The sequence below is a fragment of the Notolabrus celidotus genome, chromosome 7 (assembly GCF_009762535.1).
Source record: "Notolabrus celidotus isolate fNotCel1 chromosome 7, fNotCel1.pri, whole genome shotgun sequence".
NCBI classification, from domain to species: domain Eukaryota; kingdom Metazoa; phylum Chordata; class Actinopteri; order Labriformes; family Labridae; genus Notolabrus; species Notolabrus celidotus.
The window spans coordinates 7,795,943-7,820,954 of NC_048278.1; the positions used below are offsets into that span (position 1 = coordinate 7,795,943).

The window sequence follows — 25,012 nt, forward strand, 5'->3', positions numbered from 1 at the left end:
CCCGTGACTCTAGACCTGCTGGCATCCTGTCTGCGCATGTCCTCTGCCTCCTACCCCGATAATGATGCTACTCGTGCCTGCTGCTGGACGATGCTCGAGGACGAGGACGAGGAGGAGGAGGAGAAGAGGGAGGGTTAGCTCGTGCTGCTCCACCCTCGTGCACCAGTGCGCAGTTTAAATGGTAAGGCTCTGAATTTGACGGGGGTCATTTGGACTGTGCTTTTGTGGAGTACTTCGTCATCGTCGGAAACTCCAAACCCTGACTTTTCAAGCCCAAAATCCCCTGAAATCAAATTCCTCAACAATATGTAAGTATTGTATTTAGCCTACTGTAGAGAGTCTGTTTAAGAATAATGATGCTGCAGTGCACTTGTCAAACTGTATCTCTTTTGACACTTTGCAAAGTTTAACTGTTTGTTGAGGAGGAACTTTTAGGCTGCATGAGTTAAAATATGAAATAACTCGTTTGTTCTTGTGTGTCATAAACATGACTTTTCTGTTGAGTATTGTAGAAAATTAGGACACAGAAGTCCGTGACAGGTGCTTAGAGCTACAATGCAACAGAAAATTGGCCTAAGTTTGTTTAAATTTCTTATTTATTCTACATTTTTATACAAGGAAGCTGTTTTCGAATAATGGTGCATTCACTGCACCGCTATGCAGCAAAAAAGGAAGTGAGGGGAAGTTTGGTCTGAGTACGCTATCTCAGAAAAGATGCAGGCATAACCATTGAGTTTCCTGTTTCCAAATATGGATGTATTAAGCTGCTTGTCTTTCACACTGCTGTGGCTGAAGATGCAGACACTACAGCAAGAAGTGAGATGTGACTGTTGGTTGAAAACTCAAACGTATGCTTAAAACTAATTTGTTTAACTTTTGGTAAAGATGTTTCTCCTTTTTTTTGTTCTAGCCAAAAACTTTGTATACCAGTTGAGTGTGTTTTCTGTCAAACTTTTTACATCTTAATTTAATGCAATAATTTACCTGACAGTTTATCACCAAGAAAATTGATTTTTTTTACCAATGCATTTCTGAAATAGGCATAAGTTGACAACTGGAACATTGCTTGTAAACCAGCCAAGAGAGGAAATGAGTCAAATCCTTCACAGGCCCCTCAGGCCAACTTTCACCCATAAATAGAAAGGTCACTGAGTCCCCTGGGTGACATTTCGATTTGTTTATTATTCTTCCATCAGATTAATTATTTAAAGCTAAGTTATTTATTCTCACACATCATATATTTTACATCGTTGCTTGATGTGATATGATTGAGAGTTGTGTCCAAAGTGGGTAGTTAAGTCTTATAGCAAGAAGATGCATGTGATGACAAACAGCCTTGTGATGTCTGTGAGCTCCTGTTATGCTTTCAGTATCCAGTCTGTATGTATCAACCTGTTATCCTGTCAACCCCACAGCAGACAGACGTCTTCAAGATACACTGGCTGAGCACAAAGCTGTGTTGACACAACAGAGAGAGAGAGGAGGCCTTGGAGAGGTATCAACCAGAGTAGTGAGGAAAAGTTAAAGGGGCTGAGGGGAAGGGTCTGGATTGGCTGCCCACACTCGAGTACAGGGAAGGGAGTGTCAGGAAAAGTCTGTTTACTTTTATCTTCAGAAATAACTGATCATCAAAGCATCAGCTGGTCCCCTCCTCATTTCCTCAGGCTGCACTTATCCACCAGCTCTGCAGTTTTTGACAAATAGGAAGTGTCTGTCTCCATCTCTAGTTCATATTTATGCAACATCTTTCATTAGTCTCTGGGTGATTTGCTTTGGCTGGTCTCTTGAGTACATTTTTAGGCTTTCTCAGGAGGCTCAGTGGCTGTTTTACATATTTCCCACTCAGTTAACTGTGTGCCAGTCTAAGAGTACAGAAGGATTCAGAGGGTTGGGGGGGTAGCCTGTGGACAGGATTGACTCAGTGTCTGTAATCCATGCCCCACTAAATTTATCCTCAGTAAATCAGAGGCTAATCCAGTTTGACATATCATGATATGGTTTAAGCACGGTATTAGACTCACTGAACCAACTTTGCAAATCTTACATAAAGTGTCAGGCATGACAGCATTTTTCAAATATTTGCTCCAAAGCTCCATGACTGACTTATATTTGGAAACTGTAAGATTAAGGTACATTTCCTTTACCCTTTCCTATTTGCAGTTTTAAATAGCTCTCACTGCAGGTATCACTTATACTACTCAAGCTGAGACCAATAATTTTTCCACAATTTATCCACAGCCCAATGCATCTAAAACCAATTGCAGATAGGGGCCCATGAGAAGCATGATTGTTTTAGCCCGTGGCCCCCCTCAGGCTCTGCCTAGCTGTTATCATTTTGGAGTAAACGACCAAGCCAGCAAGAGACATACTATTCCCTATATGGGCTTTGTTTGGGAGTTCACTTGCCTTGCTGTTTAGGTCCACAGAAAAGAGTCCGGCTCCAGAGAAGGAGCCCTTATATGGTCATCACAGCACGAGACTGGAGCCTCCTAGCTGGAGACTGGAAGAGAAAGATGGAGGAGGAAAGACATGGAAGAAAGGGATGCTGCCTATTAAGCACCCATTTAATGTTTGAGTATAAGTAATTGCCAGAGAGCATTAATGTTTTGGGATCAGATAAAGCTTTTCATACAGTGTACTTGTCTCTATTACTGAGTTGATAAACATCAATTTCCCAGCTTCAATCTTGCCGTCTAAACTAGGGGGGGAAACTGTGTGTGTGTGTGTGTGTGTGTGTGTGTGTGTGTGTGTGTGTGTGTGTGTGTGTGTGTGTGTGTGTGTGTGTGTGTGTGTGTGTGTGTGTGTGTGTGTGTGTGTGTGTGTGTGTGTGTGTGTGTGTGTGTGTGTGTCTCCCTTGTGGTGTGTGTGAAAGTGCTGGGTTAGGAGGGGGTGGAGGTCTGTGAGAATGACTGCACTCATGAAGTCCCTGATGGATGAAACATGTTCACTCTTTGAGAAACAATAACAGGCAGGAGACAACATTGGTAGCATGTCCTCTACATATACCAAAGACTGATCCCTTACAGCAGTGTTTAGTTTAACCTGTGCAAAACCAGCAAGCTTGAGGCAGAGTTTACATTTATCCACGATGTGTTGTAAAAAGTTGTAGTTGTTAAATGTTGCTCTAAAACATTGTGATCATAATTGTTGCATCACTTCAGTTTCATGTCCTCTCAAATGTTCATGTCATGTTGCTGCCTAATTTATTGCTATCTTATCTTTATCTATTTCCTTCCTTCCAACCCTTCTTTGTTCCCTCTTGCCTAGCTTCCTTAATTCCACCCTTCCATTCTTTCCACCTCCCTTCTGCCTTTTGCTTGCTGTCATTGACTCTTTAATAACACACAAATGATTTATCCCCTCCAACAGTTGGCCCTTCACCTTAACTCAAGATGTCCAAGAAGGCCCCCACCGAGGATGAGAAGTTCCTCTTTGTAGACAAAGACTTCCTGAACAGCCCCATGGCTCAGGCTGACTGGTCAGCCAAGAAGCTGGTGTGGATCCCATCGGAGAGGCATGGCTTTGAGGCAGCCAGCATCAAGGAGGAGCACGGTGATGAGGTGCTTGTTGAGCTGGCTGACAATGCCAAGAAGTTGACGGTCAACAAGGACGACATCCAGAAGATGAACCCTCCCAAGTTCAGCAAGGTGGAGGACATGGCCGAGCTCACCTGCTTGAACGAAGCCTCGGTGTTGCACAATATCCGTGAGCGGTACTTCTCTGGCCTTATTTATGTAAGTATACAGTGAAAACATTTATACATCCATAACAGTCCTTCTTTCAAATGTGTGACAACATAATCATCTAACTTGTGAACTGTAATGTTTGCAAGGCTTTTCTATGGATTATATCAGTTCTCTAACACATAATTCCATAAGAATTTAGTCTTCTCGAATCTAATGACAAATACATTTCTATGCAAACAATACATCTCTAAAAACATAATGCAAAACCAGATGGCCTCCTACATGTTTGACAGTATTGCAGTGCATGTTTCAGTCCTCCTAAGTATTAAAAAAGAACAAAGACGTGTGCAGGCTGCTCATCTTCTTCTTGGTCTTCTCCTCTCAGACGTACTCCGGTCTGTTCTGTGTGGTGGTGAACCCTTACAAAATGCTGCCCATTTACTCAGAGAAGATCATCGACATGTACAAAGGGAAAAAAAGACATGAAGTCCCCCCTCATATCTACTCCATTGCTGATAACGCCTACAGGAACATGATGCAAGGTAGGACTATCTCCAACTCACCAATAGTCCAACCCCTCTATGTTGATGAACTACCTCTTTTTTATTATCCTGTGATAGAAAGCAGTCCCATCCTGTTTCTCACTTTGCAAGACTTGCAAATCACATGAACTGGTACCAGAGATAAGATATGATGACAACCCGTACAGAATAATATCTGTATGGTGCATCCTACAAGCTCCAGTCATGGAAAGTGACTGGATCCAATATGTAACATTAGAGCCGACGTAGCTCAATGACAGCATTCACGCAGAACCAAGCAAAATGTAAGCATGTGCAGTTGAAGCTGCTATCTTTGTGTGTTTTTCTCGATGTTTGTGAACTTGAAGTATCAGCTGGTAGCTGTGAGAGCCTGGTGAGGCTATGTTTGGGTATCAGCTGTGAGAAGTCTCGCTTTTGTCTGAGTGATAACAGCTGTCAGCATTTAGCTCCATCATGTTCACACAGTGGTTGATAAAAAAAACACAAACTGACTTTCCTGTCAGGCTGACAGTTTAAAATGCAGAACTATATTTATTATCCTGCACGGTCCAGAATCTACCTCAGAGCTCCACCTGCCTGTCTCAAGTCCTACTGTAGGTGGGCCAACAGGGTGAAATCAAATCTAAATGAGTACTTTATGGACTATTTGAGAGTCAGTGTTTCGTATAGGTGACAACACTGGCCTTGGCAGAGTCGTGCTTACAGTAAATGGCTCTTGGAAAATCCTGGAGTGGTATGAATTCAGAGTGGCTGGTTTCCCAGAGAATCTATTTCTTATGCTTCCAGGGGGTCATGCCCACTGGACGTCATGTTGACGTGAGGATGTTCTCTCAGAGGAGTTGACATCTGGATTGAGAGATGGGTGGAGGGCAGTAAAACATTTCCTGTTTCATCAGCCCACCCCTCTCCTCATTCATATGAAATCAAAAACTGCTCTTTTTGTCTCAGTGTAAACCAATCCACTTCTTTTAATGTCTTTTCAAGAAAGATATCTCCTACTGAATGAGTTTAAGACTGTACTAATACCTTTTGGTTTGTTTAGTTTCCCAGTGAAGCGGGATGTTTGGTCAGGACTTACAGTTAAGTGGGGAAGTGATTGTTTAGAGAGTTTAAAGAAGGTGGGATTATCCAGTCTTCTGAACCGTACCATCCAATCCCTCTGACTGCAGAGAGTAGACATAACTGATAAGTGTTGCTGCAGACATCAAATTCACACATCACACCACACACTCATCAGAAAGCTGCTAATTTAAGCTCACCAGTGAGGGCGCACATAGAAGAAGAGACAATGAATCAATGGTGATTGTAATTTGCGAAATTATTTTTGCATTGCAGGTATGAATATCCTAAAACTCTTATGTTTTTGGTACAGCTGATTAAGCGAACTGTGGTCTTAGAAAATAATGCAACTGAGTCTAATATGTGTACATTGGTGGGTTGTTTTTTAAATCCACAAGGCTGGTACACAGGATGTTGTTGTATCTACTGCTGCAGCTATGGTGTATAAACATGGAGTCACAAGTAAACAAGAAAGAGTAGGGTCACTCTGTGTTTGTGTGGGTGTTTGGATTACACTTCTGCTGCTCATCCCTGCAGAAGAAGCCATACAGCTGCAAATTGGAGACTAGTGCATGGGAGAATTCTGCTTTACCTTCCTGTCAGACACCGTGTGCTCATGAAAAGGAGCAGTCTGGATTAGGTGCATTTATTTCAGATTTAAACAAACAGCTAAAGCTAAAGTTTCTTGATCACCAGTCTAATTTTAAAGGTAAAAATGTGAAAAGCAACAAGGTGTTTGACAACAGTTTTGCCACCTGTAGATGCAAGAAATAAAAGAGTGAGCTACTGAAAAAGGAGGTGATACTGATGAAATATAACACATTAAAGGAATTTGTTAAAATTTAGTTTTAAGATACAATGAAAAAGTGATTTGGATCTAGAGGCCTCATCAGATGAGTTGCCTGAGAACCTTTGATTCCTGACTAAAATTAAATCACTTCCTGTTTTTTATCCTCACATATCTTCAGGTAGAAGGGACTGACTTATATCAAAAGCCAACATGGACACAGATTTGGTTATGCTGCCACTATTTTCCAGGATTTGTTGCGGCTGTCTGCATTTTATGATGAGCATTGATCAAAATATGCTCTAGACTTTAGATTTGGGATTCAAATATTACAAGGAGTTTTTAGTGTACAGGCTTTTTGTATCTTGAAGATGCCTCAATAAATAATGTATAGCCAAGAACGAAAAGCATGACGATAGTATCAAAGTCTTACTGTAGTATAAATACTTTACCAAAAGGTTAAGACTTCGACAGCACCTCTCTAAACCCTCTTAAGGCTTTCATTATAGAAGCTTGTGGAGTGAGAGAGTGGCTTCTGTCGATGCTTCGGTGGGATTTCCCATGAAGTGGTGACTAATGATGGAGGCTGTTCTCCACTGAATGTTACAGCATCAACAGTTCACATATTAGAGTGGAAGTGGGGCATAACTACAGCAAATCCAGATAAATCTCCTAAGCTTTAAAAACATTCTTCCTACAATCTTGGCTGAGCTCCCATTCCTTTAAAATTCTGCCTCCGTCTTTGATGTCTTTGAGATAAAAATGTGCAAATTCCCACAGGGAGTTTTTCTGTCCCTCACGGCAAAAGCAGTATTCTCATCAGTGGGTTGACAACGCCTCAGACAGGTGCAAAGACAAAAACACTCACATGTAACCTCAGTTTTGGATCAGTTTGGATTTTTGTATCAGTGTCACAAAGATATTCTTCATTTTGCGGTGACGAAAAAACAACAGTTTTTTGCTCTGAGTCTCTGGGGGTAAAACTGACTGTTGTTTTTGGATGTTTTACAAAACCCCCCCCTTCTCCCCCATCTCTCTCTCTCTCTCTCTCTCTCTCTCTCTCTCTCTATCTCTCTCTCTCTCTCTCTCTCTCTCTCTCTCTCTCTCTCTCTCTCTCTCTCTCTCTCTTTTCATCTCTCCCCATGTGCCTTAATTAGGAAATGCTGTGAGGGGAACAGGCTGCAATTTGTGAGTGTACCTAAGGAATGAAACACATAAAGCAGCCTGAATCCAAACACAGAAACAGCATCGGTGCTAGTTTACACTTCAGGGATGGCTACGCTCTGTAACTGTGTGTGTGTGTGTGTTTGTCTTTCAAGCTCACACACAGATACACATTCACACAGTGATAAAGTATGAAAGTGTTATTCATGAATGAGGCATTTAACTGTATGAAGATGATAAGTGACGGGGTATGCTCTGTGCTGGCCCTTTTTTGGATCAGCACTTTCAGAATGTCATTTAGTGAAAGACTTTACGTGCAGAAGTTATCTTTTCTTTCAGCAGTACTCAGTGTACTCCCCCAGGGTAGTTTTTATAGAAGGATGCAGGCACAAAATAGCCTTAAATGGACTCACTGTATTCTCCCTGGAGTATTTTTGGAGACATTTTAATGACTCACTGCTCAGCACATTCAGGGTTGATTTTCTAGGTTGAAAATCAGCGTTTTTGTGGGAACCTTCACAAATCAAACTGCCTACATTAGACTTCAAACAGAGTCCAGGCTGCTGTCTGAAGTGTTAGACTAGATTTCTCTTTTTTTCTCTCGGTGGAGTTGATTTATTTTCACATGCACTGAAGGGTAGTGAGATACAGTGTATTTGAACTCAAGGAAAAAAGTCTTGTAATACATAAATAAAGTGATTATCTTCACTTATTTATTTTCCTTTCTTCTCTCACATCATATTAAAGCCTTATTTATGCTGCGGACACTCACTCACTGCACATTTATGAATAGATTCTAACGCTATAAACTTTCTTTGTGTCAACAGATCGTGAGGACCAGTCCATTCTCTGCACGTAAGCAAAAATCATCATCTTCAAACTTTCACTTCATCCCCTCTCCTTCACTCTTTCCATAGACATCACATGAATACTAGAAGGAAGGTTGTGTTTGTACATGTGTATGTGTGGAGGAACAGTTACATAATGCTTGCGTAAACACCTCTCTGGTCTCATTGCCTTAAATCAACTTGTTCAAACTGAAAGTCATTCAGAAGATGACAGTGCTATTTTTAATCAATGTTGCTGGCTTGATGCAGAAAGCTTTACTTTGTAGGATTATGTTGCATTTGTTTTTTTATTCGAATGGAGCCACTCTGGATGAGCGCTCCCAGGGGGCTGTGGCCTTGCCCTCCTCTCTGACCCTCGGTCAGGAAGTATGCCCTGCATGCTGATGGGAGACCCAGATTAGCTCTCCAAATGTTTGGGCTCCATTTTGTTTGTTTATTTGTTTTAAGTAATTATTGAAAACTTTGACTGGGGTATCAGACAGTCGGTGATAAGGCATCTGCTTTCTGGCAGCACCAAGCTGAAGTCAAGTTTCTGGAATAGCATAAATTTTAATTCTATTTACTGAAAACAAATTAGTTTGCTTTTCCTCTCCTGTTTTAACGACCTAGATTTAGTGTATCTAGTGTCACTTTGTTCTCTGCAAGCAAATTTCCTTTCTATTTCTGTTACCTGTCCCACTTGCTTCTGCTCTTTTTCTGCCCCCCCATCCATTTTTGCTAAAAATGTTCTGAATGCAAGAGGGATCATTTTAAAGAGGGAAGATGTGTATGCACAAATGAGTACAGATAGACCCAATACAAGCTGCAGCAATAAAAAGCCCATCTCACTGGCACCTTACATGGATCTGCACTGCCACTTATTATTTTCAATCCTGTATTGGCTGAATAATATCAAGAAGCATGTAAACATTACTCTACAGATTGCAGCGTTTCTTTAAAAGTTTGTCGAAACAGAAGCATGTTTGCTGCTCATTATCCAGTAGTCCCAGTAAGGAAATGAATGAAAGAGCTCATCCACCCTCTAGGCTCTCTCTTCTCTCAGTTTATAGTACTGATGCCAGGATGCAGCCAATTCTTTGATTACAGCAGCTCATTTCCTCAACTCTTAAGATGTCCTTATAACATTCTGGAGAAATTTGGCAGCATTTATCTCTGTCCTTCTGCAGGAAAGTAGTGAACATGAAAATGAATCCTTGATGAGAAGACTTCCATAGGCGTTACATCAAATAGTGTGAAACAATAAGCTGAGGCTAACACGATACCATGGGGCTGAAAAACACATCCTCCCTCTCTGTGGAACGTTAGTCAGGTTCACACAGACACCTTCAGATCTGACTTTGAGCTACAGCTGCTCTTCGTCTCTGCAGGCCTCTGGAACCATATATGGGAGAAATGCTTCATGGAATGTCATGCATGACATTCTCAGTCTGCATGTGTGTGTACACATGTGTTTAATTGCTCTAACTGTATGCGTTTGGTGCTTTCGTTTGCATAGCAATCCATAATAGAAGCCAGCTTTGCAGCTTTAAGTTTAAAAAAAAAGTTTTGTGTTTTTTGTTGATATGTGGTCATATGATACTTGTGTAACAATTTCCTGTTTGTTCTTCACTCACCTCCACATAGACATACAAATTCAACCTTTTCAGATCTTACATGACCAAGATGATCAGAAATGCAGAGTGGTTATTGTTAGCATCCCTTCTCAAAACTCTTGCAATGTGTGTTACAAACCGTCATAATGCAATCAACCTTTACAAGTGTTGATAGAGATCTGACCTCTATGTGATATAATGACAGTTATTAAAAAACAATTATCGCTCTTTAAAAGAAGAGAATAATAACTCCACTAGATGTAAACATTTTAAAAACTGTGGATATTGTCTCTTTTGTGAGATCTGACCTCGAAACTCTTGAAATCCAATTTCATTACATCTCAAGCTAATGAAAATTATCGATTCAAGTAACGAATCAACAAATTGCAGAAAACTACACATTAATGATATGTTCGATATTTTTTATTTTTGTTATACATATAAGGTATACGTTACAATGTGTGTCAAGAAACTATAACTTCTAATACACAGAAGAGCTGCATAGAAACAAATTCAATATTGTTCCTTTAAACTGTCGTATTATGTATAGAAGATTTACTGACAACAAATATTTCTTGATCAAATGTAAACAAGATTGAATTTGTAAAGTTAAGTTAGGCTAGAGACAGCACATGACACTTATATGAAATAATAAATCAATAAACTGCCACATTTTTGGAGGAGTCCCCATAAATAAGCTTTTTTTATACATACTACCCCAAAGTGAAATAATCTGAGTATGGAGTCGGCTCCATAAGAGTTGCAGTGGCCTCTCAACAGCTCCAATGTAAGCACACATTGCCGAGCTGTTCAACTGGACTACTTCAGTTTTTAGAGTGATTCTAATATTCCTGGTCACTGAGTGTTCAGTGATTATATTCTCCACCCAGCAGCAAGGATTGCCATGGGAAATAGCTTGGAGTCGACTAAACGCATTCCGAGATGTTGACTTTTCATCCCTGCAGGGTCGCTAGTTTCCTTGGTCTAATAATCTGTGCGTGTGTGTAACAGACTGAACCGATGAAGCTTTTAGAGATTGAGAATGTTATTTAAAAGTTCAGATTCCCTGTTGAGGGCCTGAACTTAACACCTGTATTAAAATAGGGATTATATTAGTTTAGTGTTTTGGAGGCTGTAAGATTTTCCTCAGAAGACTGCACAGAAGAGTTCTAGTATAACTGCTGTTAACTTTGTGTGCCACTGTTTAAAGAAGTGCCTGCTCCATCAGGGTGTTTGTTTATAAGTAAATAAAGCCTTAAATATGAAAGGGAGTCATAACTGTACTGATACAACACAGGAAGAGACAGTTTGATAAGCCCACATCTGGAGGAAAAACTCCCTTCAGAGTGTATTCAGAGCTAACAGCTGACCACAGCAGGAACCTGGATGTCATATTTTCTTACTTAACCTGAACAAGATAGAGTAATTAGACTCCTCTCAGCACTGCCAAGCTCTAACACAGGGAGAATCCCATGCCTAATATGGACCGATGTCTGAGGCTGTTTATTGGACTGCTGGCTGGTGGTTCTGGTATCATTCAACTTTGTCTTTCTAAACATCCAAGATCGTTTTCAGGAAGGAATGTCTTCCTGCTCCTGTTTGAAAAAATGTAAGACAGACATGTCTTTTAAAAAATATCTTTTACTTTTTGAATTTTCTATTTTGTTTCGGGGTATGCATCACATTCTGTGTTCCCAGATAATTACGTACATCTAATAAGACATTAGTTCAAGGTATACACAAGTGTTAGATACACTTATTTACTCTCTTCCATAAAGTTATAGAGGGATGAGATAAGAAATGTCAAGCAGCAGTCTAAGGTAGTATTAGCTTACGGACAATAAGCTATTGGAAAAACCTTGCCTGCCTTAACACACCCCAGCTTCATCCGCCCTGTCTCACTCTCCACGTTTCCTCTCCAGCTCCAAACACTTTCTCTCAATGGAAGCTGGGCTTGCTGTTTCCCATTTGTTTTAAACTACTTCTTTTAAGCACTAATGTAAGCAAAGAGGATTAAGTTTCACATTTAAAATCATATTCTTGCTTAATAGCTGAGGATTATGATAGCTTGTAAGAGGATCTGGGTGCACAGGGATCAGTGTGTAGTAAGCAGACTGAACAATAACATTATGCTTAGTGTCAGACGTTGGTGCAGCTACCTCTGCTGCACATGGTTTCTATTCAATTAAACTGGCTTATTGAACTGTGAACAAACTACCTGTCTGTGCTTCTTATCTTCATGCTCTCTCTCATTCCCTTTCACTATCTCTTCTCTGCATCTAATCCCCTTCTCTCTCTTTCTTCTCTAGTGGAGAGTCTGGTGCTGGGAAGACAGAGAACACCAAGAAGGTCATCCAGTATCTGGCTGTAGTGGCCTCCTCACATAAAGGCAAGAAGGACAGCAGTGCTGTAAGTATCTGTGTAAACGGACAATGTTGTATAAAACACGTGTTTGGATCTGTCAGCCAGTTCCCTAACTCTTCAATGTATGTAGGTGACTGCTCAGTTTAATCCTGTATATATTGCCATTTCCTCCAAATAGCAACAAGCAGGATCACAGTTTGCCTACGTGAGTAAAGGGGAAACCTGGAGTGTGTTTTTGTGTGTGGTGTTTGTGTGTTCTTTCCTTAGGATAGAAAACTGCATGAAACAAGTGTCACGTAGTTACATAAAGGAACTTTTCCCTGTTTGATTATTTTCTTACACCAAGGGTCAAGATCCCGGGATCTTACTGTCCTAGAGTTAGAACTGATTACCCAACCGGACCTTCCTTAGACTGCATGACCATCATCGTAGTACTTCCAAACCTGGCGAATGATCAGTGGAGAACGTCTAGTGTTAGCATTCTCTAGAATCAGATAATCATGTTGAGTTTGTGTCGTCCATCTTTTCATGAACACCCTCTTACTGCCAGAGGAGTCAAGGCTGGAGGCTCCTCGACAGTAAAAGGGTCTCACACCGAACAAAGAGCACAGAGTGAGCATGCCCATCTCCTGTTTTTATCTATCAAACACCCCTCCCCTCCTCCCCTCCTTTCCTCCCCTCCTCCTCAGCCTCTGAGCTGCCATCCATTTGCGCCTTAGTGTAGCATTGGCTGTCTCCTTATGGGACCTGGTTTGCATAATGAAGACTTTCCAAAACACCTGAGACTCTTTCAACTTTCCAAAACCCTGAAGAAGGCAAACTGAATGCCCGGCTCTTGACTAAATTTTGAAAGTGTGTGGTGTTGCTCTGGCATTGGTGTAAGGTACTTGAAGCATTCATCTGTGAAACAAAGCATTGCTTCCTTTCACTACTGACCCCAATCACCCTAGGGACCCCAGAGGAAAACACTGTGCAGTTGCTGCCCTCAGAAGGACCTTGAGGCTCCCTCAGTGCTTGCCTGAACAGAAATAGAATGTAGTTAATCTCTTTTTTGCTCTCACTTTCTCTCTTCTGCCACAGTCACTATTTTACTCCACCATCAGCTTCTCAGCTAAACTTTTAAGTGTTATGTTTTGAAGGTGTCTGTAGAACCATCTTTCCTACAAAGGATCACTTTCTTTCCATTTCCTGGCCCTATTTCTCTCCTTTTTCTCTCCTTTCTTTTCTCTTAGTGACTCAAATGAACCTATCTGCTCTGCCAGCTCTTCGCTGCACTTCTTCAGCTGGTCTGTATCTTCCCTGCTTTTTCCTAAACATTTTAAAAAGCTTTGACTTTAAATAACCTTTCACTGATAATTAAAAATCAAGCTTGTCTGCTCATGTGCTATGATATATTCTTAGCAATGCTTTCATTTGATCACCCCCTCTTTTCTTACGTCCATGTTAACACAAGTCACGGCCTTTGCCTCTTTGTCACTTTAGCTCGTTTACAGGGAAGCTGGAGGGAGTGTTTCTGTGCAAGAGAGTATTTAAGGTAGAAGTCCACAGCACCTGACCTTGATGCTAGGCTAACACAGGCCCCTTTGATCAGGTGGATTAGCCCGATACAGAGTGACGGGGTGTCTGCCTCATTTACCGACCATCACCCAGGTCCACCCACCGGGCTCTGCAGTCACGCTGGAAGCAAATCACATCCCACATCCCTGTTTATGAATCAAAATCATTTTAACATGCTGGCACACTGAATGCTAAGACTTTCATCAAAGGCTTTATGCTTTTTACATAAGTCGGATGCCTCGCCTGACCCTGGATGACCTCACTCCCTCTCTTGCCACATAGTCAACGGGAGCTTTTTTCAATTCCTGCCAGAACTGATACAGAAGTCTTTAGGTCATTTGTCTGTGCAACATTATATGTTCAAGAAAATCAACAAATATAACTGAAAACTTGTGTTTGTTTGTTTTTATCTTAAAGAAAGTTATAGATTTATATTTATTTGTAATAACACATTATACAGAATTTAAGCCAATAAAGTCCTTCATACATCAGTGATAATATTCTGATGAACTTCTTGAAATCCATATCCAACCTGAACTACTTCATCCCCACCAATCACAACCTCCTGCATCCTGGACTCAGCAACCATAAAGTTTATAACACTGATGTTTGTGTTTATCACTGTTGTCACCAGGGGGAGCTGGAGAAGCAGCTCCTGCAGGCCAACCCCATCCTGGAGGCCTTTGGAAATGCCAAGACCATCAAAAATGACAACTCCTCCCGATTTGTGAGTTTGCTGTTTGTTTGTTTATTTGTTTGTTTGTTTGTTTGTTTTTTATGATTTTTGCATTATTGCATTTTTTCATCATATAAGACAACTTTATTTCTAACATCTTCTTTCCTGATCTCTCTTACAGGGTAAATTCATCCGCATTAACTTTGATGTGACCGGCTACATTGTTGGAGCCAATGTTGAGACTTGTATCCTTGTCATGTGTTTCATTTTGCTTTATTTGAATTTCTTTTTAAATACTTGTCAGGATTTAACTTTTAATCAGCCGTTGTATTTCTTATGTCCACACACTTTTTACATTGTACTCTGATCTTCACATGGGGCTGTGGAGAGAGGTTGTTATGCTGATCCTTTTCAGAACACACAACAAGTGTATGTACTCTTTAACTGCTGCATCTCTCAGACCTGCTGGAGAAGTCTCGCTGCATCAGACAAGCAAAGACAGAACGAGCTTTTCACATCTTCTACTACATGATTGCTGGTGCTAAGGACAAAGTGAAAGGTGAGTGCAAACAGCAATCCCTTTATATAAATGAGTTAATAATACAGCCTACTGCACAGCTGCTGCAGCATCACTGACCTGATGTAGATTGCATGACTGTAATTATTGACTTTCCACAAGGACAGCAGGTTTAACATACAGTTTGAGGCCATAGAGCTGTAGAATTATTGAATGCATTTCATTTTATTTTCCTACTGATATAAAAACCATAATGACAAAGTTAGAGCTTATAAAATGTGCTTCTGTGCAAAGTGAATGAGCCATTTAATAAAGAAACACGGAGAAGACTTGTGATGGTAAAGTTAAGGTATAAACTGTTGCATGTTTTGTTTATTATCTTCAGAGGAGCTTCTTTTAGAGTCCTTCAATAATTACCGCTTCCTGAGCGCCGGCCATGTTCAGATCACAGGACAGGAAGATGATGAGATGTTTGAAGAGACCATGGAGGCCATGAACATCATGGGCTTCACCGAGGAAGAGAGAGTCGGTACTAATAATCACTTTCATCCTATGATAGACTGCTCTGAGTTAGATGAAGTCATATGTCAGTATTGTGTCTCTTACATTTTTGTCCCTTTGTGTAAGATATTATGAAGGTGTGCTCTACAGTCATGCAGCTGGGAAACATTGAGTTTAAGAAAGAGAGGAACCAGGAGCAGGCCACCATGCCAGACAACACTGGTAAGGGACAGCAACTTCTTATTATGAGGAAATAGAAAGTGAAAAAACATGCTTAGATAGAATGAACCAACATGTATTCCTTTCTCTCTCCAGCTGCCCAGAAGGTGTGTCACCTGCAGGGCATCAATGTGACAGACTTTACCCGTGCGATCCTCACTCCTCGTATCAAAGTGGGCAGAGAAGTGGTGCAGAAAGCACAGACCAAAGAACAGGTACTGCAGGAAGACTGCACAGTGTGAAAACATAAGAACAAGTAAAACAAATACTGCATGTAATGAAAAACTTCCCCAAACTCTCTGCAGAGTTTAAACAAACTTCATTACTCTGGTCTCCCATCAGATATCTCCTGTGTGTTTGTTTGTATTCATTAGGCTGACTTTGCTACTGAAGCTTTGGCTAAAGCTGTGTTTGAGAGGCTTTTCCGCTGGATCCTGTCCCGAGTCAACAAGGCTCTGGATAAGACCAAACGGCAGGGAGCCTCCTTCCTGGGAATCCTTGACATTGCTGGCTTTGAGATCTTTGAGGTATGGATTTGCTTAGCACTTAATTATCGGAGACCAATACAGAACTGTCGATCAATTCATCAATCAGTCACCCATTTTGTACACCTTATATAGCCCCAAATCACAAAGCACTCTCCAAACACTTAAGAAAAGTAGCAGGTCTAGACCAAACTCTGTGGAGCTTATTTTATACAAAAGTTTGTCCATTTAGGAATCAGAAGTTCTTTTTCCATTTCAGGACAACTCATTTGAGCAGCTGTGCATCAACTACACCAATGAGAAGCTGCAGCAGCTCTTCAACCACACCATGTTCATCCTGGAGCAGGAGGAGTACCAGAGGGAGGGCATCGAGTGGAACTTCATCGACTTCGGACTGGACCTGCAGCCCTGCATTGAGCTCATCGAGAGACCCGTGAGTGACTTTGATACGATAAAAATGTGTTGTCATTTAAATCCACAGTTCTCTTGCCTACTGGAGATATTTTATGATGTATTAATGTCATTACTGTCATTTCAAATCGTGTTATCATCACATATTTTCTGCAGAACAACCCTCCAGGCATCTTGGCCCTGCTGGATGAAGAGTGCTGGTTCCCCAAAGCCACAGACGTCTCCTTTGTGGAGAAACTTATGAATACTCAAGGGACCCATATGAAGTTTGCCAAGCCAAAGCAGCTCAAAGACAAGACAGAGTTTTCCATTTTGCATTATGCTGGGAAGGTGAGCATGAAGGGACATGTGTTGTATGATAAAAGTATGATATGGTATCAAAAATCTCACATATGCTTATGATGAATTTTAATTTTGGTAACTTTAGTAAAAGCAATATTGCTGTGATAAAACACTCTTTATTTGTAGGTGGACTATAACGCTACAGCCTGGCTGACAAAGAATATGGACCCCCTGAATGACAATGTCACAACGCTGCTCAGCAACTCCTCCAGCCAGTTTGTGCAAGACCTCTGGAAAGATGGTAATAAATCTGACTTTGCTGGTTTAAAGAGACATAGCTCACAAACAATGGGGAACATTAGTGTTTAAATGATCAGTAATGCATTAGTTCCAGGACACTTAATCAGTGTTGAGTTTATTTAACAAACTGTTTTGCATTGAAATAATACTGTGTTGTATTTTTCAGCCGACAGAGTGGTGGGCCTTGACACATTAGCCAAGATGACAGACAGCTCCATGCCAAGCGGCTCCAAGACCAAGAAAGGGATGTTCCGTACAGTGGGACAGCTCTACAAGGAGTCTCTGGCCAAACTTATGACCACACTGCACAACACCCAGCCCAACTTTGTCAGATGTATAATCCCCAACCACGAGAAGAGGGTGAATGAAATGTGCAATATCATCAGCATCGTGTTTCTCACGGACAGATGAATCCTTTCAAGATTTAATTGTAGATAACAGGAACAAGCCACATAACATAACTTATTTATGAAAAATACATTCTGGTTCTTCTCAGGCAGGGAAGCTGGATGCTCACCTGGTCCTGGAGCAGCTGAGATGTAACGGTGTGTTGGAGGGGATCAGAATCTGTCGACAGGGATTCCCCAACAGAATCGTGTTCCAGGAGTTCCGCCAGCGGTGAGTGGGTGCTTAGAAAAGACTCACTAACTTCTAGATGGATGTTTTAATATTTCTCTGAACCTTTAGCATAATTCAAAGCTTGATATCTTATTTCCTCTTTCCTCTCTGATAGTTACGAGATCCTGGCTGCCAATGCTATCCCAAAAGGCTTCATGGATGGCAAGCAGGCCTGTTGCCTTATGGTAATGACTTCAGCTGATCATTTTCCTCCATGATTATAAGTAATTGACATTTGCATGCTGTCATTTTTTATTTACTTGCATGAGCCTCCCTTTTTAACTGATCTTGTGTTTGTTTAGATCAAGCATCTAGACTTGGACCCAAACCTGTACAGGATCGGACAGAGTAAGATCTTTTTCCGCACTGGAGTGCTGGCCCAGCTGGAGGAGGAGAGAGATCTGAAGATCACTGTGGTCATCATCGCTTTCCAGTCTCAGGCTCGAGGCTACTTGGCCAGAAAGTATGAACATACGACTCTTCTATCACATGCTTCTCTTTTTGATTGTGTATTCTGTTCTTTTCATAAGTTCAGTAAGGCTCATCTTTTACACTTTTTTTTGGCAATTTATTTTTTTATTTTGAGGTTTGGTTGTATGAGGTACTTGTCAATAGACATTACATGCAGGGGATGGCGTCCCCTTCAGCAGCTCGCAAAGTGTAATTTAAGAAGGTTAACATATCATGCTGACTATTGGTTGTCATTACGCAATCAATTTTTAAAAAATAGAGCCAAAAATGTACTTTTGAGAAGCACTTCCAGTTGGCTTTTCTGTTTTTTCAGATTTAACTTCAGTAAATTGAAGAAAGTCAATTGAAACAGTAGCGTTAAGCGAGCTAGAGAACTCTGGCTGACGAGTGATGCAGACTGCAGCCGTATGTGAGCCACTGATATCCTGTGATTCAGAAAGGCCCTGAGATACTGTTGTTACTGATCCCACTCATGACAGCAGTAGTTCTGTCCCGTTGTTGACCCGTTGTGTAGCGGCTGGTAGTCTGAGCTTCTGCCACAGTTTCTAGACAGTTTCTCAACAAAGGGGCCGAGTGGACCAGCATGTCCTAGTGATGCAGCTACTATCAACTAGTACCTTATACAACCCCACTTAAAAAAACAAAACGATTTAACCCTTTACAAATGGACTTTGCTTTTATCATACTGTGTTCATTGGTATCACTGTTGCTTTTTCAAAGGGCCTTCGCCAAGAGGCAACAGCAACTCACAGCCATGAAAGTGATCCAGAGGAACTGTGCTGCCTACCTCAAACTAAGGAACTGGCAGTGGTGGAGACTCTTCACAAAGGTCAGTGATTTATTCGTTGTAGTAATTGAACAAAAACGATGTACAACCTTGAATTTGTTACAGTAAATCATTTGACAGTTGTACTTTTGTAAATTAAGAACCTTCCTTTACCCATTTTAAAACGTGTGATGCTTTCCATCCCCCTAAACCACAGGTCAAGCCTCTGCTGCAAGTGACCCGACAGGAGGAGGAGATGAGTCTGAAAGAGGAAGAACTATCAAAGGCCAAAGACATTGCTGTGAAGTTCGAATCTGAGCTGAAGGAGGTCGCCCTTAAACACACACAGGTAAACAAACAATATCTTCAACAGTCATGATATTCCTCAACTTTCTTTGCTCCAACTTGATGCCACAGTGAAACTATGCCAAAGTACCTGTTTCATATCACTTCCCAGGAGTTATAAAGTACAGAAGTTTAAGCTATCTTTTTTTTCCTGTCTCCTTCAGATTCTGGAGGAGAGGAACGCACTGCAGGAGCAGCTCCAAGCAGAGACAGAGCTGTACGCAGAGGCTGAGGAGATGAGAGTTCGTCTGGGGGCTAAGAAGCAGGAGCTGGAGGAGATCCTCCATGAAATGGAGGCGAGGCTGGATGAGGAGGAAGAACGTGCTCAGACTCTTTTATTGGATAAGAAGAAAATGCAACAGCAGATGCAGGTCCATACATGTCTTTAATGCTTATGTCAATGCTCAGATATAAAAGTTGTGACAATGTGATAACCTGGCAGCATGAAGTGAAGCCACTGTTTTCCCTCTTATAGGAATTGGAGGAACATTTGGAGGAGGAAGAAGATGCCCGTCAGAAGCTGCAGCTGGAGAAGGTCACAAGTGAGGGGAAGGTCAAAAAGCTGGAGGATGACATTCTGGTGATGGAGGACCACAACACCAAACTGCTGAAGGTAAAAACAGGAAACAGAGATACTGTGTGGAAAAGAAGATCTCTGCAAGTAACATATCTGTTTGGTGTATGTTTAGGAGAGGAAGCTGATGGAGGAGAGGATTGCAGACTTCAGTACCAACCTCGCAGAGGAAGAGGAGAAGTCAAAGAACCTCACCAAGCTGAAAAACAAACACGAGTCCATGATATCTGAACTTGAGGGTAATCTATCATAGTGGATTGTTGTGCATTTACACAACCAAAGCCAGAACTAATGTCCTGTTTGAATTCAGCAAAACATTTATGCTGATTGTTATCCCTGCTTTACTTTCAGTCCGCTTGAAAAAGGAAGAGAAGGGTCGACAGGAGCTGGACAAGGCAAAGCGTAAGCTGGAAGCAGAGTCGAATGACCTGCAAGAGCAGATAGCTGACCTGCAGGCCCAGATTGCTGACCTCAAAGCCCAGCTCGCAAAGAAAGAGGAGGAGCTACAAAATGCATTGGCCAGGTAGAGTGACAACAATACAGCCTTTTCACAAATTTAAATATGGATACACCTGAATCCACGAAACTTATAAACTCAACAACTGTATCATTAAAATAAACACATGGCTATCACGTCCCATTTTCAGGTTAGAAGACGAGACAGCTCAAAAGAACAACGCTCTGAAGAAGATCAGAGAGCTGGAGGGGCACATCTCTGATCTGCAGGAGGACCTGGACTCTGAGCGGGCGGCTAGAAACAAGGCTGAGAAGATCAAACGAGACCTCGGGGAGGAGCTTGAGGCCCTGAAGTCTGAGTTAGAGGACACTTTGGACACTACAGCCACCCAACAGGAGCTTAGGTCAGTCGTACACTTCTGACTAATCCAAAAATGAATATTAAAGAAGTGACATAAGAAAGTCATATTTGTTCCTTTGTTCTTTTGATTGCTTTTGTGAAATCAGGGTGTAAGACAGAGGGAATAGCTTTGTCGTATATGTGAACTAAACTAAATGTCTTTGTTCTTCATGTGTCCAGGGCCAAACGTGAGCAGGAGGTGACACTGCTGAAGAGAGCCATGGATGACGAGAACCGGACCCATGAAGCCCAAGTACAGGAGATGAGACAGAAACACACCCAGGCTACTGAGGAGCTCACAGAGCAGCTGGAGCAGGCCAAACGAGTAAGTCTGCAACTTTTCATGTATAATTGATGCTGATTGTGAAAGTTCAGCTTCAATTTAAAAAAAAAAAATGCTTATGATACTAATCTTCAGCTTTCTCTTTTCTGTCCAGGTAAAGTCAAACCTGGAAAAGGCCAAACAAGCTCTGGAGAAAGACACATCAGAGTTAACCATGGAGGTCCGCTCACTCGTCCAGGCCAAACAGGACGGGGAGCACAAGAGGAAGAAGTTGGAGGGTCAGGTGGCAGATCTGCAGTCTCGCTTCACCGACAGCGAGAAGCAGAAGGCTGAGCTGGGAGAGCGTTGTTCTAAGATCACTGTAAATGAGTAGATACATCACCACTGTAGAAAATAAGGTACCACACTGATGTGCAGAAAGTGACATTTCCAGGACTCTGTTTGTCTTCTTTAAGGTTGAATTGGAGAGTGTGACAACTCTTCTGAATGAAGCAGAAGGGAAGAACATCAAGCTTAGCAAAGATGTGTCCAGCCTTACCTCCCAGCTCCAGGACACACAGGTAACTGGACTTTAACCAAGCACCTTTATAGGGAATTAAATGTTGTATGCCATAGTCCAGATAACCTTTCAATGATTATTAAATAACCCTCACAATGTTTGCTGGCAGTCATTCAGAATTAAAGCATAGATTGACCTGATGTGCTGCTGCTACAGGAACTGCTGGCTGAGGAGACACGTCAGAAACTGCAGTTCTCTACAAAGCTGCGTCAAGCTGAGGACGACAAGAATAGCTTACAGGAGCAGCTCGAAGAGGAGATGGAGGCCAAAAGGAACGTGGAGAGACACGTTTCCACCCTCAACATCCAGGTCAGAGCTCAAAGTAGGGTTACAAATTTACAGTTTGGCCAAAGGTTGGCAGTGAAATCTCAAATATGGAGTTCAGTAGAATTAAACTGTAGGTGAGATGGTAGTGGGAGGTCTTAAGAAGCAAGAGGAGGAACAGTCAGCAAAAGGAAACAGTAGATTTATTTATTTTTTTATGTAATCATAAGAAAGTCCTTTATTTTGGTCAACAGTTGTCAGATTCAAAGAAGAAGCTGGAGGAAATGGCCGGAAACGTTGAGCTTCTGGAAGAAGGCAAGAAACGTCTGCAGAGAGATCTGGAGGCAGCGAACACACAGTTTGAAGAAAAGGCTTCTGCATATGATAAGTTAGAGAAGACCAAAAACCGTCTGCAGCAGGAGCTGGAGGACACGCTGATGGACCTGGACAGCCAGAGACAGATCGTGTCCAACCTGGAGAAGAAGCAGAAGAAGTTTGACCAGGTCAGTTTAAATTGTGAAGTTAGCAACACTAGAAGATGAAACACAAGTGCAACAGTTTTCACTACTCACTCTTTTAAGAGTATGCAAATGATCTACTGAATTATTGGTTACATTCCCCTGGCAGTACACCTGTCTTCTCTGATCCCTAGATGCTGGCTGAGGAGAAGAGTATCTCCAGTAAATACGCAGACGAGAGAGACCGTGCTGAAGCCGAGGCCAGAGAGAAGGAGACCAAGGCTTTATCTCTGGCGAGAGCTCTGGATGAGGCCCAGGACTCCAGAGAGGAGCTGGAGAGAGCCAACAAAGCCCTGAAGCTGGAGATGGAGGACCTGATCAGCTCTAAGGACGATGTCGGAAAGAATGTGAGTTTTAAAATGGTTTCATTCAAAACTTCACCAAATGTGTCCTACACATGATACTGTCAGGACTGGACTGGCTGTTTATGTTTATTCAGATAGTCTCATTCTTTGATGCGAGGTACACTATGTTAATTTGGAAAAATATTGGCTGCAGGTTCACGAGCTTGAGAAGTCCAAGAGAGGCCTGGAGGCTCAGGTGGAGGAGATGAAGACCCAGCTGGAGGAGCTGGAGGACGAGCTACAGGCGGCCGAGGATGCAAAGCTGCGTCTGGAGGTTAACATGCAGGCTCTGAAGGCCCAGTTTGACAGGGACCTGCAGGGACGAGATGAGATGGGAGAGGAAAAGAAGAGACAGCTTGTCAAGCAGGTAAAGGCACTAATACGATTTAATCCCCCCTGAATAAAAACATGTTGATCCAACATCAGAGAAAGTCACACCAGCATTCTCAACAATGATGCTTACTGCCTGCAGGTTCGGGAGCTAGAGACTGAGCTGGAGGATGAACGTAAGCAGAGGGCCCTGGCAGCAGCAGCTAAGAAGAAGTTGGAGACGGATGTTAAAGATCTGGAAGGACAGATCGAGACAGTCAGTAAGGGACGAGAGGAGGCCATCAAACAACTCCGCAAGCTTCAGGTGAGAGTGGAATGAAGCAGTACTCAAACTTCACTTCAGGATTGTTTTTAATTAGAATACTTTTATACAAAGAGAATATATGCAGTAGAAGAAAAAGAGACTACATTGTAGAGCTATTGGAAATAAGTCCACATATTCTACTAGTTCCTGGTACTTTTTATGACTTTGCTCTCTTTCCTGCTGCCTCTGCCAAACTCTGATTTTTCTCGTCCTCCTACCAGGGCCAGACGAAGGATTTCCAGAGGGAGTTGGAAGACGCACGTGCTGCCCGAGAAGAAGTCCTCGCTACTGCAAAGGAGAGCGAGAAGAAGGCCAAGAGTCTGGAGGCTGAGCTTATGCAGCTACAGGAGGTAATTTGTTTAATTCCTAACAAGACAACAACTTGATTTAGAGCAAGGCTTGAAATGAGTAAGTAATCTCTGATATGTTCCCAGGATCTGGCTGCAGCTGAGAGAGCACGGAAGCAGGCAGAGGCTGAAAGAGATGAGCTCTCTGATGAGCTCTCCAGCAACTCCTCTGGAAAGTGGGTGGAGATTCTATCCTTTATGTTTTTGTCTGTCATCAAAAAAGAAGGCTACATTCACATCTGTTCCCTGAATGTCTCCTGCCTTTAGGTCAGCCTTAGCAGAAGAGAAACGTCGCCTGGAGGCTAAGATCTCCCAGCTGGAGGAGGAGCTGGAGGAAGAGCAGAGCAACATGGAGATCCTCAATGACAGGATGAGGAAGAGCTCACAGCAGGTGATCAGACAGAAGCAAACTTGAGTGACTGAAGGGATCAAAGAGTGTAGAGGTCTCACTTGTCTCTTTTTTATGCATTCCCTCCTCAGGTGGATCAGCTGAACAATGAGCTGCAGACGGAGCGCACCACCTCCCAGAAGAACGAGAGCGCCCGGCAGCAGATGGAGCGCCAGAACAAGGAGCTGAAGGCCAAGCTCCAGGAGATGGAGAACCAGGTCAAGTCCAAGTTCAAGTCCTCCATCACCGCCTTGGAGGGTAAAGTGGCACAGCTGGAGGAGCAGCTGGAGCAAGAAAACAGGTTAGCATAGAGGGAGAGGTTCTGTGCTAAAAGAGCTCAGCCGTACCTGTCCTGTACAATCCCTGAACTCTTGTATTCTTCCTCAGAGAGAAGCAGGCCGCAGCCAAGGGTGTGCGCCAGAAGGACAAGAAGCTCAAGGACCTAATTATGCAGGTGGAGGACGAAAGAAAGCAGGCGGAGCAGTACAAAGACCAGGTGCTCGATTTTGTACATTATCACTTATGCATCAGAAGATAAGCCCTTGAAAAGACTCTCAAAAATTATACATGTATACCTTGTACCCTCATCAGGCAGAGAAGTCCAATACCCGCATGAAGCAGCTAAAGAGGCAGCTGGAGGAGTCAGAGGAGGAGTCTCAGCGTGCTACAGCTGCCCGCAGGAAGCTGCAGCGGGAGCTGGATGAAGCCACCGAGACCAGTGACGCCATGAGCCGGGAGGTCAACTCTCTCAAGAGCAAACTCAGGTAGGGCAGAGAGGCAGTCTTTCCCCTGGGCTAGGTGGAAAGGTTGCATTTTTTTTATTCACCTTCTGCTGTGTGCTACATCCAGACACAAACACTGCAGTAAAAACAATGACAGAATGATGAACAGTCTGGAGGATGTTTGTGTATGACGGAGGTCTACAGCCCTCTAAAGATGATTGATGTCACAGTTCACTCATCATCACTCACCTTCATTTGAATCATGTGAACATTATCATTAAAATCCTCTTCAGAAGGTTGTGAGCCTCTTACTTTAAGCATTTAGTAAGTTGG

The 25,012-nt window shown here is 42.3% G+C and overlaps 1 protein-coding gene across 4 annotated transcripts in view; it reads left to right on the forward strand.

Annotated features, from left to right (window-relative positions):
- The window catches only part of myh11a (myosin, heavy chain 11a, smooth muscle), a 26,557-nt gene continuing 1,545 nt past the window's right edge, over window positions 1-25,012 (forward strand). Inside the window, exons 1-41 of one of the 4 annotated variants that reach the window (XM_034688073.1) lie at window positions 1-308; window positions 3,370-3,734; window positions 4,072-4,228; window positions 8,066-8,093; window positions 11,988-12,087; window positions 12,221-12,247; window positions 14,234-14,326; window positions 14,457-14,520; window positions 14,736-14,834; window positions 15,178-15,321; window positions 15,420-15,515; window positions 15,609-15,727; window positions 15,887-16,039; window positions 16,257-16,430; window positions 16,565-16,738; window positions 16,877-16,991; window positions 17,157-17,350; window positions 17,487-17,608; window positions 17,724-17,793; window positions 17,911-18,071; window positions 18,800-18,908; window positions 19,063-19,194; window positions 19,355-19,561; window positions 19,666-19,803; window positions 19,880-20,003; window positions 20,116-20,287; window positions 20,412-20,624; window positions 20,801-20,945; window positions 21,058-21,264; window positions 21,359-21,463; window positions 21,619-21,771; window positions 21,981-22,229; window positions 22,379-22,591; window positions 22,743-22,955; window positions 23,061-23,222; window positions 23,444-23,572; window positions 23,657-23,745; window positions 23,837-23,960; window positions 24,050-24,258; window positions 24,345-24,453; window positions 24,549-24,721. In XM_034688073.1, coding sequence (XP_034543964.1) covers window positions 3,393-3,734; window positions 4,072-4,228; window positions 8,066-8,093; window positions 11,988-12,087; window positions 12,221-12,247; window positions 14,234-14,326; window positions 14,457-14,520; window positions 14,736-14,834; window positions 15,178-15,321; window positions 15,420-15,515; window positions 15,609-15,727; window positions 15,887-16,039; window positions 16,257-16,430; window positions 16,565-16,738; window positions 16,877-16,991; window positions 17,157-17,350; window positions 17,487-17,608; window positions 17,724-17,793; window positions 17,911-18,071; window positions 18,800-18,908; window positions 19,063-19,194; window positions 19,355-19,561; window positions 19,666-19,803; window positions 19,880-20,003; window positions 20,116-20,287; window positions 20,412-20,624; window positions 20,801-20,945; window positions 21,058-21,264; window positions 21,359-21,463; window positions 21,619-21,771; window positions 21,981-22,229; window positions 22,379-22,591; window positions 22,743-22,955; window positions 23,061-23,222; window positions 23,444-23,572; window positions 23,657-23,745; window positions 23,837-23,960; window positions 24,050-24,258; window positions 24,345-24,453; window positions 24,549-24,721 — 5,807 coding nt within the window. In that variant the 5' untranslated portion in view covers window positions 1-308; window positions 3,370-3,392. The remainder of the gene's footprint in view (window positions 309-3,369; window positions 3,735-4,071; window positions 4,229-8,065; window positions 8,094-11,987; window positions 12,088-12,220; window positions 12,248-14,233; window positions 14,327-14,456; window positions 14,521-14,735; window positions 14,835-15,177; window positions 15,322-15,419; window positions 15,516-15,608; window positions 15,728-15,886; window positions 16,040-16,256; window positions 16,431-16,564; window positions 16,739-16,876; window positions 16,992-17,156; window positions 17,351-17,486; window positions 17,609-17,723; window positions 17,794-17,910; window positions 18,072-18,799; window positions 18,909-19,062; window positions 19,195-19,354; window positions 19,562-19,665; window positions 19,804-19,879; window positions 20,004-20,115; window positions 20,288-20,411; window positions 20,625-20,800; window positions 20,946-21,057; window positions 21,265-21,358; window positions 21,464-21,618; window positions 21,772-21,980; window positions 22,230-22,378; window positions 22,592-22,742; window positions 22,956-23,060; window positions 23,223-23,443; window positions 23,573-23,656; window positions 23,746-23,836; window positions 23,961-24,049; window positions 24,259-24,344; window positions 24,454-24,548; window positions 24,722-25,012) is intronic. The other 3 variants (XM_034688075.1, XM_034688074.1, XM_034688076.1) reach the window with 3 other exon arrangements.